At 40.4% G+C, this 13560-nt stretch overlaps 1 protein-coding gene across 7 annotated transcripts in view; it reads left to right on the top strand.

Annotated features, from left to right (window-relative positions):
* The window catches only part of kst (spectrin beta chain, non-erythrocytic 5 kst), a 158791-nt gene that overhangs the window by 71340 nt on the left and 73891 nt on the right, over positions 1-13560 (top strand). For all 7 annotated transcript variants that reach the window (XM_088269217.1, XM_088269216.1, XM_088269215.1 and 4 more), the window contains exons 26-33: positions 3157-3269; positions 4592-4716; positions 5746-5885; positions 6739-6915; positions 7516-7609; positions 8763-9026; positions 10332-10522; positions 12092-12317. In XM_088269217.1, the coding sequence (XP_088125343.1) occupies positions 3157-3269; positions 4592-4716; positions 5746-5885; positions 6739-6915; positions 7516-7609; positions 8763-9026; positions 10332-10522; positions 12092-12317 (1330 nt within the window). The remainder of the gene's footprint in view (positions 1-3156; positions 3270-4591; positions 4717-5745; positions 5886-6738; positions 6916-7515; positions 7610-8762; positions 9027-10331; positions 10523-12091; positions 12318-13560) is intronic.

Here is a 13560-nt window from a genome sequence, read left to right as displayed (position 1 = left end):
ATGAATTGCATCATATATCATATATATATATATATATATATATATATATATATATATATATATATATATATATATATATATATATATATATATATATTTATATATATATATATATATATATATATATATATATATATATATATATATATATATATATATATATATATAAATATATATATATATATATATATATATATATATATATATATACACCCCTGGACTAAAAAATTTACGAGTCCTCAAAAAAACTAAAATTGACACATAATGAATTATTCTTGATATTTAATTAGTTTTTTTTTGTATTGTTTGACATATGTGATGACTACTCGTTACTTCAAGGTTAAAATAAAAGATCCTACTCATGAATTGTACTTGGAAATTGCCATTATATACCAGGTATCAGATTACCCGAACCTTAGAGACCCATAACGGTTCATTTATGGTCGAGTGTTTGTGATGAAATAATAAAAGACATGTTTTTTTTCAATTCATATTTAAGAAGTAGGTTCTAATCGCTTTATTTTAAATTAAGGTATTTTACATTAAAACATATTTATAACATTTAAAAATATTTAATACTTAGTGAATTCACCTTTATTTTTTATAACATGTAAAATTCTATTATTTAACGAAGCGTAAAGCGAATCTAAAATTTCTGAAGTTATTTCTTCTTCCCAAACTTGAATCAAGTTTCTTTTTAATTCCTCAATGTTTTTTGATTTTTTTTTTCCGACTTTTTTTTTCATAATAGCCCATAAATTTTCTATCGGGTTCAAATCAGGACTATTCCTGGGCCACGTCATCGATTTTAAGCCAATTTTATCCTTGAATTCATTGATCTGTAAAATAAACAATAAATTATTTATCAAGTGGTCACAAAATGCATTAAAAAAATAAATATTTGTACTCACAGTGCGGGCTCTATGGCACGGCGCAGAATCGTCCTGAAAAATCGGGTCCGCCGTATACTGCGTAATGTCCTCGATTGTTGGAATAAGATGGTTTTTCAACACTTTTTTGTACTGGATGGCATTCATCGTACCTTGTACAAAATTTAGAGGTCCCAAACCGTACGCTGTCATGCACCCCCAAATCATGACGTAGGGTGAATGTTTAACGGTTCGAGTGACGCACGACGGATGATATCTTTCCCCAGGTTTTCGTCGAACTATCTTTATGCCGTCTGGACCAAAAAGGTTGAATTTTGATTCATCGGAGAAAATAACATTTTGCCAATCCTCCAAGGTCCAATTCTGGTGCTCCTTCGCCCAATCCAGTCTAGCCTTCTTCATTTTGTTCGTCAGTAATGGTTTCTTTGCGGGTCTTCGTGCTTGGAAACCATGCTCCAACAGCCGCCTGGACACTGTTTTTACTGAAAATGTTGATGTGCTGGTAGACTGCACCTCTGCGCGTATTTCAGATGCCGTTAAAAATCGATCGCGCATAAGTATTTTTTTTATTAAGCGATCATCTCGGGCAGATGTCACGCGCCCCCGTCCGCTTCCTTTTTTCCGTTCTATGGATCCAGTTTCTTGGAATTTTTTTAATAAAAACCTCACTGCACCTTCTGAATACCCAACTCGACGAGATATTTCACAATTAGATATGTTTTGTTGCGACAATGTGATTATTTTGGATTTTATCGCAATCGACATTTTCTTTGCACTTTTCATGATTGTTGTGTTATGTTCACTCAAACGCGGGTAAAACAAGACTGTTTGAGACATTTTTAAATATAAATATTGTAGAAAGGTGACACATAGTGTCCTTAATTTATCGAACAAAAGAAAGAGGTATCAAAAAAGGATTTCTTAGAAAAAGAGTTCAGTAAAGTCAAGGCGTGCGGTAGCAGGTAAACTCGTAAATTTTTTTGTCCTGCGGTGTATATATATATATATATATATATATATATATATATATATATATATATATATATATATATATATATATATATATATATATATTACAAGTGTATATTATATTGTATTGGTAAAACAAATTTATGAGGCAAATGTTAGCGGGAAAAGAAGCAGAGGAAGACCGAGAAGAACATGGCACGATCAGGTATGCCAAATACTTGAAAGTGGTCAGGTTAGGAGTCGTAACAATCGGCGGGTATGTATGAGGAGATGCATGAACGTGGAAGAGGCGAAGAATGTTTGCAAGGACAGAGTGGTGTGGCGCTCTATTCTCTCTGCCTACCCCTGCGGGGAAGCGGCGTGATGGTTAGTTTGTTAGTTAGTTAGTTAGTATATTGCTGGAGCGCAAGAGTGATCACCTTGCCTTCATGTAAGTAATGATCAAAATAACACTGCGTCAATTCGATGCAGTGCCCTATGCACCATTGGGTGCGGATAAGGGTTATAAGTAAGTAAGTATATTGCTAATAGCGGACAGCATGCTTCTTGACGACCTGGAAGCATCAAGTCAGATGTCAGCCAGAGCCTCCTAGAGCGTCGAGGGACTAAGGCCTAAGCCAGTAGTATGCTGTCACTTTGCATTTTCAATGTTCTCGATTGCAACATTTTGGGTGTGTTCAAATCCTTGTCAAAAGAGTCTCTTTTAAATGAAAAGCTCACTCAAATCAACCATAGATACTGCTGAGAGCTCGCACACGATGCGACGTATGAATCACATCATGTACCATTTATATGTTGTCCACCTCTGTGGTGTAATGAGTAGCATGTTCAGCTACCATGCTGGAGGTCCCGGGTTCGATTCCCAGGGGCGGGGGATGAAAATAAATATTACTGATTTAACACTCTAATATTTATTTAATATTACCCTGAACTGGTCCCTGAAGCGCAGAAGTGATGACCTTGCCTTCATCTGTTCGACTAAAATAACACTCTGCCAAAAAGATGCAGTGCCCTATGCACCATTGGGTTATAAGGGTTAGAAGAAGATATTATGTATATATGTATACATAATATCTTCTCGCTAATGGCGGACAGCATGCTTCTTGACACATGCTATCACATGGCATTTCCAATCGATTGCATCGTTTCATATGAAATGAAACATAACATAAGGAATGCGTGCTTTCTATTTCCTTTCTTTTCCGTTCAGCCAGACCGAGCCACGACATCGCGCGGCCGGCGGCAGCTAGTACACAATGTATGGCTATCCCTATTTCATCCCTGTTTTGTTTCACAGGCTGAACGAGGTCATAGAGCTGGGAGAGAAGCTGGTCAAGGGGAATCCGGCCCTAACTGGAGTCGCCGAGAAAGTGGCAGCCCTGAAGGCCGACCGTGCTGCCGTGGATGAAGGTAACTACTTCCTTCCAGACCCTTCATCATCAGGGATTCCTCTCTAAGGACTTTCTGTGGACTCTCCACACATAGAGACCTCAATACAAGACGTCTCTCTTAACACACTGTTTGCGGGAAGTGCTTAAAAGCACCTTTTGCATACTATGTACTTTGGTACTATACTATGCATACTATGCATACTATGTACTACTGATACTATGTACTAATAATAATTTGGATAATTTGCATAGCGCTATTTTCGTAAAATACTACCTCAAGAACGCGTAAAAAGACTTGGATAAAAATAAAATGTATGTATTTTTTTAAACCCTTATCCGCACCCGATGGTGCATAGGGCACTGCATCATGTAAACGCAGTGTTTTCTTGATCGTCAACATACGAAAGAAGGGTGATCAGCCCTCCGCTTCAGGTACCAGTCCAGGGTATTCAAGCATCTCCTCGTATATCTTCTTCTTCACACCCTTATCCGCACCCCAATGGTGCATAGAGTAATGCATCATATAAACGCAGTGCTATCTCAATCGTAAACACATGAAGGAAAGGTAATCAGCCTTCCGCTTCAGGTACCTTTACTTACTTATAACCCTTATTCGCACCCAATGGTGCATAGGGCACCGCGTCGAATTGACGCAGTGTTATCTTGATCATTACTTGCATGAAGGCAAGGTGATCAATCTTGCGCTTCAGGAACCAGTCCAGGGTAATATTAAATAAATATTACAGTGTAAAATCACTAATATTTATTTTCACCCCCCCTGGGAATGGAACCCGGGACCTCCAGCACGGTAGCTTAACACGCTGACCATTACACCACGGAGGCTGACCATGGATATACAATAAATTAATTCAGCAAAACATTGTCAATCTGTCCTGGGACGTCGAGTAGGCCGAGTCTGGAGCGGGGAAAGATGAGCCGACGAATTGTAATGCCTTCCTCTTGATCTTCACGGTTGTTTATCCCGAGAAGCCAGGGGTTTTGGATGAATACACTATGGTCCTAATGTATGGTTAACCCGTAAGCTGCGCATCGCATCTATTTTCATTTTCTTTACAAGTTCCGTCAACACCGTACGTTTGAAAATTATGCGGAATGCGTTGAAAACACTTGTCATTAGATTAGATTTTTTATTTTAACTTAAATTGAAAATGGATAGATTTTTATCTGAATCAATTAATGAAAAAATTAATAAACCTCGATAAGTTTAATGACGGCGGTTGTTATAGCATGCAGTGCCCTAAGCGCCACTGGGTGTGGCTAAAGCCGGAAGGAGGTATATTGTCTGTGATAAAATATTTCATAGTTATTTTTTTTCCATAGACTGGAAGAAGAAGCAAGCTCTTCTGCAGCAGTGTCTCCAGCTCCAGTCCTTCAACCGGGAAGCCGACAGAATCGATGCTTCCAGCGGAGCCCTGGAAGCCTTCCTGGAGTTCCAGGACCTCGGGGTATGCTCTTGCGGAGTCCATATGTTGTATCTAGTGTGTGGGAGAGTGTAGCGTGGAGTGGGATGGAAGTAGACTAAATGCAGTCGGAATGCAGGCGCTGGTCACAAAGGTGTCGTGGTTTGGGATTTCTAAAGGTGCTTAACAGGGCTGTGTAATGTCACCAAAATCAGTTATAGAATAGAATATATAAAGCAGTGAAAGCTTAATTGGCAGGCTAATAAATAACTAACTATATTCAACTTTGAGTCCACTTTTCAAAATATTCGCATTGTAATTCACTTGTTTTCTTTGTCTCTTTCAAGATTTTTATTTTTGTACAAATGTAAAACTAATAATTTTATTTTGATGACTTGATGATGGAATGATTATTCCGAAACCGGTAGTCACGAATTATTCTTCTTCTTCCAACCCTTATCCGCACCCAATGGTGCATAGGGCACTGCATCGTAGCGACGCAGTGTTACCTTAAACGTTAATTGCATGAAGGCAAGGTGATCAGCCCTGCGCTTCTTGTACCAGTCCAGGGTGATATTAAATGAATATGAGAGTGAAAATCGGCCATATTTATTTTGACCCCCCTGGAAATCGAACCCGGGACCTCCAGCATGGTGGCCAAACACGCTGACCACTGCGCTACGGAGGTGGACGAGCCACGAATAAGTGTTTATATAAGTGGTATTACACAAAGTGAAGGATGAATGATGAGGAGAGTGTTATATTACCATACCACAAAGTTAACAATGCTTTTAATATACAAAATATAAAAAAAAACTAACTAACTAACTAACCATCACGCCGCTTCCCGCAGGGGTAGGCAGAGAGAATAGAGCGCCACACCACTCTGTCCTTGCAAACATTCTTCGCCTCTTCCACGTTCATGCATCTCCTCATACATACCCGCCGATTGTTACGACTCCTGACCTGACCACCTTCAAGTACTTGGCATACCTGACCGTGCCATGTTTTTCTCGGTCTTCCTCTGCTTCTTTTCCAAATATAGATTTCACATTCACTATTCCTTTTGTTCAGGACTCGGTGGAGTCGGTGGAGGCGCTGGTGAAGAGGCACGAGGACTTTGAGAGCAGCCTTGCCGCGCAGGACGACCGACTGCGCGCCTTCTACCAGCAGGCTGCCGCGCTGGCCAAGGCCGAGCACTACGCGACGCCCCAGTGAGTACCCTTATCTTGAACCTCCCCCAGACCTCTCTACCTCTCTGTCTCTGTTCTATCCCTTTCACTGCATACACCGGGGTACTTCTAGAAAATTTGGTGGTGGTTTTACAAACTTGTATTTATTTACATTGTTAGTGACAGGGATATTGAAAGCTTTTAAATGTAAATTCACAGTAAAATCGGGATGTCCGCCTCCGTGGTGTAATGGTCAGCGTGTTTAGCTACCGTGCTGGAGGTCCCGGGTTCGATTCCCAGGGGGATGAAAATAAATATTAGTGATTAAACACTGTAATATTTATTTAATATTACCCTGGACTGGTTCCTGAAGCGCAAGAGTGATCACCTTGCCTTCATGTAATTAATGATTAAGATAACACTGCGTTAATTTGATGTAGTGCCCTATGCACCATTAGGTGCGGATAAGGGTTATAAGTAAGTTAGTAAGTAACACACACCGATCTTATCACAAGGTAAGAGTTATTATCCGCCTTCGCAGTGTAATGGTCAGCACGCTTGGCTACCGTACTGGAGGTCCCGGGTTCGATTCCCAGGGGGGGTTAAATGATTTTTCACTCTAATATTTATTTGATATTATCCTGGACTGGTACCTGAAGTGGAGGGCTAATCAGCTTTCCTTCATGTGTCATACATAATGCAGTGCCCTATGCACCTCCGGGTGCGGATGTGGGTTTGAAAAAGAAGAGTCATTGTTATAGGAAGGAGATATTCAAAACCTTCCAACTGGTGCGAAATATCTCTGAAACACTGTGGTGTTCCACAGGGTCAGGATCTAGTACCCGTTCCATTGTTCCATAAGTTTCATTGCTCTATCGTCTTTGTCTCTGTGCAGGATCCTGCAGCGCGGCGAGCAGGTGCGCGAGCGGCGCGAGGCGGTGCGGCAGGCGGCGGCCGAGCGGCGGCGCGCGCTGCAGGCCTCGCTCGCCTACCGCCACTTCTCGGCGGAGGCCGACGACCTGGACGCCTTCATCCTGGACAAGATGCGCACGGCCACCGACCAGTCTTACAGGTGAGCGCTGCACTTCATCATGATGTCATAGTGATGTCATCATGAGTTATAATTATCTCATATTAATGTCATTATGAGTTTAATGATGTCATAATAATGTCATTATGATTTATAATAATGTCATATTGATATCATGAGTTCTATTGATGTCATAGTCATGTCATCACGGGTTATAATGATGTCATAGTGATGTCATCATGAGTTGTAATTATGTCATAGTGATGTCATTATGAGTATAATGATGTCAAAGTGATGTCATCACAAGTTATGAAGTGATGTCATTGAGTTATTATGATGTTATAGTGATGTCATCATGAGTTATTATGAGGTCATCGTGATGTTATTATGACTTTTATCAATTTCATAGTGATGATTTTGAGTTATAATGATGTCATCATGAGTTGTAGTGATGTCATAGTGATGTCATTATGAGTTATTATGATGTCATAGTGATATCATTATGACTTATATCAATGTAATAGTGATGTCATTATGAGTTTTTATGATGTCACATTGATGTCATTATGAGTTGAAATTATACTATGGTGATATCACAATAGTCATAATACAGTCATAATGCAATGTGGTGCCTGTTTTCAGGGATTTGACCAACCTAGAGAGGAAGCTACAGAAGCACGAAGCGTTTGAAAGAGAGCTTCATGCCAACGAGGGACAGCTGAGGAATGTAACCAACGTACGTACCACTTTATACTACCACCACCGTGTACTTCCCATCCTGCAGGGGTAGGCAGAGAGGATAGACAGCCACACCCCTCTGTCCTGACACACTCTCGTCTTCCTCTACACCCACACATCTAGTTATGTCCATTACATTGGCTTTAGACATGACCAAATTGCAGGTTCCTTTTGATCTGGTCGTGCCAAGTCTCTCCCGGCCGTCCTCGCTCTGTTCTCTCATTCACATTTGCCAAATACTCTCTCTTTGTCATTCTCTCATTATCCATTTGCTCCACATGTCCAAACCGCTCAGAACATAATCTTTCCCATTGTCCCTAGCCTGTGAGGCAGATAAAACCTCTTAAATTCATCAAAATATTACCTGACCTACAGAGGCAGTCAGAAACTCTTAAATTCATCAAAATATTACCTGACCTACAGAGGCAGTCAGAAATTCTTAAATTCATCAAAATATTACCCGACCTACGGAGGCAGTCAGAAACTCTTAAATTCATCAAAATATTACCTGACCTACAGAGGCAGTCAGAAACTCTTAAATTCATCAAAATATTACCTGACCTACAGAGGCAGTCAGAAACTCTTAAATTCATCAAAATATTACCTGACCTACAGAGGCAGTCAGAAACTCTTAAATTCATCAAAATATTACCTGACCTACAGAGGTAGTCAGAAACTCTTAAATTCATCAAAATATTACCTGACTTATAATGTTATAATTTTTTGCATACTATTGGTAGAGAGCGGAGACGCCAAGAAACATTGTACAGATGGGAATTGGGTTTGCGGTTACTTGTGATTAGTATATGACCCTAATTAGTATGTCCGCCTCCGTATTGTAATGGTCAGCACGCTTGGCTACCGTTCTGGAGGTCCTGGGTTCGATTCCAAAGGAGGGTCGAATAAATATGACTGATATTTTCACTGTAATATTTATTCAATATTACCCTGGACTGGTTGGTACTTGAAGCGGAGGGTTGATCGCCTTTCCTTCATGTGTATACGATCAAGATAACACTGCGTTTATATGACGCAGTGCCCTATGCACCATTGGGGTGCGGATAAGGGTTTTACTTTTACTATAGTGGTTGTTCTAAGCTCTTAAATTCATCAAAATTTAACCTGACCTATTGTGATGTGACTCTTTCCAGACCGGAGAAGCTCTGGTGGCCTCGGAGCCGGCGCGCTCCGAGGCGGTGGGAGCGCGTCTGGGTGAGCTTCGCTCGCGCTGGGGCGCGCTGCGCGCCGCGGCCGCCGAGCGAGCGCGCGCGCTACGCCAGGCCTCCGCGCAGCGCGCGCACGCGCGCCTCGCGCAGGACGCGCGCCAGCGGCTCACCGAGCTCGGCCGCGCGCTGGAGGCGCGCGAGACCGGCCGCGACCTGCGCACCTGCAAGGCGCTGCTCAACAAGCATCAGGTATGGTCCCTCAATCAAGCGCCTCAGTTCATAGTTGTATGGAAATCGTAGTACGCAGCTTCTGACTTGTTACCAGTTGAGTCATTGATTCCACATCCTTTCCAGCGCGTTGTCTTGCGGCGACTGAGCGCGGGTAGCGGGACAATTGATCAAAAGAAAGCCGAGTAGTATAGTTGTTTCGCTTTCTCATAGTACCACAAGAGAAAAAAATAACGTGTTGCTAGCAGACATAAATTAATATATAAGTATGTAGAACTTGCGGTACTGACTGATTGCGCTTATTTTAACGATTTTAAATTATAAAAATAAAAATGGGAAAATGTCCTTTATTTTACTATGATTACAGATAATATAGAGTATATCGCTCACTCCTTTCAACAATGTCAAATATCTAAAAACTAGATTTTTCAGGATATCGTTTTTAAAGTTTAAGAATACAATAAAATGTATTAAAAATAAATATCAAGCCACTTATTGAACTTTTTAGGTAACACCTGAAGGTTTTTTCTCCATTTGAAAAATATTTAGTACATTTAAAAAAAATTATTAAACAATACATTTTCTTCAAAATGAGGGTCTGTCTGATTTTGAGTTATCACAGAGCGGCGTGGAGCGTTCTGACTTCCTGGACGGCCTCCGAGTCTGCTACGGCGTCCGTCTGGTCCGGTCTAAACACCACACACGCTAAAGTACACTTTATACACTAGGCCACAGGGCTCGCAATCCCCTGTCGCAAGAGGGCTTCGTAAAAAACAAATTGAACCGTTTTAGTGCTGAGATTCATCGCATTGTTTTTAAAGTTTAAAAATATAATGACATGTATTAAAAATAAATATCAAGCCACTTATTGAACTTTTTACTGTGCCACAGATCTTTTTAGGTAAACCCTGAAGGGTTTTTCTCCATTTGAAAAATATTTAGTACATTTAAAAAAATAATCAAACAATACCTTTTCTTCAAAATGCAAAACAACACTTTCTGCCCTGTAGCGGGTAAATATTAAGTTAAAAATATGCCGCTTTTGCTGGGATATAGTGCTTTTTCGTGGCATTCCGAAAACATGCACAACTGAAAATAGACGATTTTTGAGATATGACATTGTTGAAAAGAGTGAGCAATATGTTATGTTCTTATAATGTTATGGAATTAAAATTCATATATGGGTGGTTTTCAATCCTCCTGTTCAATTTTTTTTTAATTCCTTGCCTAAATTCATCTGCCCAGACTTCCATCTTCTTTCGTACAAAAACGATAGATGCTCTGCCTCAAGTCGAGGCACCTACAACACTTATCTCTCATCCCCAGGCCCTGGAGGTGGAGATGTCGCAGTGGGAGCAGCGCGTGGCGGAGCTGCAGGCCTCGGGCCAGGACCTGGCTGCCGAGGGCCACTTCGATGTGGACTCGGTGCAGCAGGAGTCGCAGCTGGCCTCCCAGGCCCTACTGGACTTGAAAGAGCCCGCTCAGAGAAGAAGGACCCTACTGGAAGAAGGACTCAAGTGAGTTCAACGTCTTTGCATCCATCATTTAAAAAAAAAAGAGAATTATTTGTTCATTGTAAGTGCAGACAGTTGGTAGAATTCCATATTGAATTGTTGGGTAATATATCCAAAATTAAACAAGGTTTATTGGATTGAATTCTACATTTATTGATGTATATGTTAATATGTGACGCGTTTCGTCTTTTTAGGACATTATCACCGTATACAAATACGGTGTTTGATGATGTGGAATGCATCGAAACACGTGTCATAGTAGATTTTAAGAAATAGTGGTATTTACTAAGTAAAACATTCATTTTTTATTTCTATTTTTATTTTTATTTTTTTTTTGACATCTCATCAAAGATGAAGAAGAATATGGAAGTCTGGGCATTTACGGGGCTGACGACCGTCATAGGCTGGTTTAAGTGATCACTTTACACACGTGTAACATTCACCAATTCTACCCATTATTGACAACCACACTACTCAAATTCTTGGAAGTTCTACAATATATATTGAACCAATTCAGAAACCTTGTTCTTGAATCACTAGAACTTCTCTAGAGACATCTATTGGTGAGATGTAAAGAAGCTTTTTACTAAGCAGAAACTCTCATATTAGTATGTGAGGTCCGAATCTTGGATTATAATCACACACATGAGAAAAAAAAAAAATGAAAATAACTCCTGTAATTGGAGATAATCCAGATTTTGTGAACAAGTATTTGGACACACTCAAAATGTTGTAAGTAAAACATTAATTAAAAATGGATAGATTTTACCACAAAGTGACTGCCGAATCAATTAATGAAGTCAATATCAAACACCTTATCGAATATATAGGACATTATCGAGTGTTTGATAATGCCCTAAGAGGAAACGCGTCACGTATTAACATATACATAAATAAATGTAGAATTCAACCACATAAACCTTGTTTAATTTTGGATAAATTACCCAACAAGAAATATTTGTCTTCTCCTTCTACTTTTTGTAGATCCTAGGGATCTGTTTGTGCCTTCGCATGTCGCTCTTGGGATGTTGACTCCCAGCTGTCTTTCCATCTTTTCGGAGGTCTGCCTTCTTCAGGGTTACCTTGAAGGGCGATACGTGAAAGCTGTCCCACTGCATGCCCAGACCTGATACAGAAGCATCTAGGCTTCCTGACAGATCTGCTCTTGCTAAGCAATTTTTTTTTAACTAAGTTGCGAAATTTATTGAAAATGTGAAACAATATTTTACTGTGAATTTACATCCCGATTTTACTGTGAATTTACATTTAAAAGCTTTCAATATACCTGTCACTGCCAATCTAAATAAATACAAGATTGTAAGTTCATCACCAAATTTTCTAGAAGTACCCCGGTGTAGGCAGTGAAAGGGATTAGTATTTAGTTCAATTAGTCAGTTAGATCCGATTCCGACTGGACGTTGGCCGGTACACAGACGCCCACAACCCCGACCAGCACAACAGACAGACACGGAACAGTGCAAAGACATTTACAGAGAATGGTCAGTCATCGCATTTCCACTCAACCATTGTTCATGGAAAGGTTTCCGAATTGACGACGTTCGCTACTTGCAGGTTCCACAAGTTCAAGTTCTCTCTGGACGCGGAGCTGCAGTGGGTGGGCGAGCGCGCGGCGGCCGCCGGCTCCGGAGCGCTGGGCGCCGACCTGCACGCGGCGCAGGGCCTGCACAAGAAGCACGCCAAGCTGCTGCAGGAGCTGGCCGCGCACCGGCCGGGCGTGGAGCGCGAGCTGGCGCGCGGCCAGGAGCTGGTGCTGCAGCGCCTGCCCGACGCCGACAAGGTGGGGAGAGGACTTTTGATCGAGATCTAAAGATCATCTTTGGGGCACTTCAGGGGCACCTCAGGGTAGCTCACTAGAACCTCTTCTTTTAGGACTTTTTCAACCTTTTCTTATATAATAACAAGAGTATTCAATTTAGAATTATGAATGTTAAGACAGTCTTAGTAGCGTGTGGCGTACTATCCTGTCTGGCTACATTTATCACTAAAACTCGAGATCGTCTTTGAGGTTCTTTTCTTGTAACAAAAGCATGCAAATTAAATGTTAGGATAGTTGCGTATGTGGCATTCTATCCTCTCTACCTATATTCATCAATTAAACACATGATTATATCTGGGGTTCCTCAGGGCAGCTTTCTAGAACCCTTACATTTCAGGCATTATTCAACCTTTTCTTATAACAAAAGCATGCAGATTAGACGTATGAATGTTAAAATAGTCACGCGTATGGCATTCTATCCTTTCTATTTACATTCATAACTTAAACTCAAGAGTAGTCTAATAGGCACTATTAGATTATGTCTTGGGTTCCTCAAGGCACATTTCTAGAACTCCTTCTTTATAGGTCTTTTTCATCCTTTTCTTATAACAAAGGCATGCAATTTCGATGAATTCGGAATGTTAAGACAGTCACGCGTATTGCGTTCTATCCTCTCTACCTATATTCATTACTAAAACTCTGGATTATGTCTAGGATTCCTCAGGGCACACTTCTAGAACCCCTTCTTTATTGACATTTTTCAACCTTTTCTTGAATTAAAAGCATGTAAATTAAATGTTAGAATAGTTATGTATGTGACATTCTATGCGTTCTATCCTCTACCTATATTCATTACTAAAACTCTGGATTTTGTCTAGGATTCCTCAGGGCACATTTCTAGAACCCCTTCTTTATAGACATATTTTTCAACCTTTTCTTGAATTAAAAGCATGTAAATTGAATGTTAGAATAGTTATGTTGTGCCATTCTATGCGTTCTATCCTCTACCTATATTCATTACTAAAACTCACGATTATGTCTAGGATTCCTCAGGGCACACTTCTAGAACCCCTTCTTTATTGACATTTTTCAACCTTTTCTTGAATTAAAAGCATGTAAATTAAATGTTAGAATAGTCATGTATGTGCCATTCTATCCGCTCTGCCAATATTCATCACTAAAACTCAAGATTATGTCTGGGGTTCCTCAGGGCGTCTCTCTAGAAAGCATGCAGAATAGAAGTATGAATGTTTAATTAGTCATG

The sequence above is a fragment of the Brachycentrus maculatus genome, unplaced genomic scaffold (genome assembly GCF_059751285.1).
Source record: "Brachycentrus maculatus isolate JH-2025_06_01 unplaced genomic scaffold, ASM5975128v1 h1tg000342l, whole genome shotgun sequence".
Lineage (NCBI taxonomy): Eukaryota > Metazoa > Arthropoda > Insecta > Trichoptera > Brachycentridae > Brachycentrus > Brachycentrus maculatus.
The sequence above is the reverse complement of the archived record's forward strand: the minus strand, read 5'-3'. Positions and strand labels throughout refer to the sequence as shown.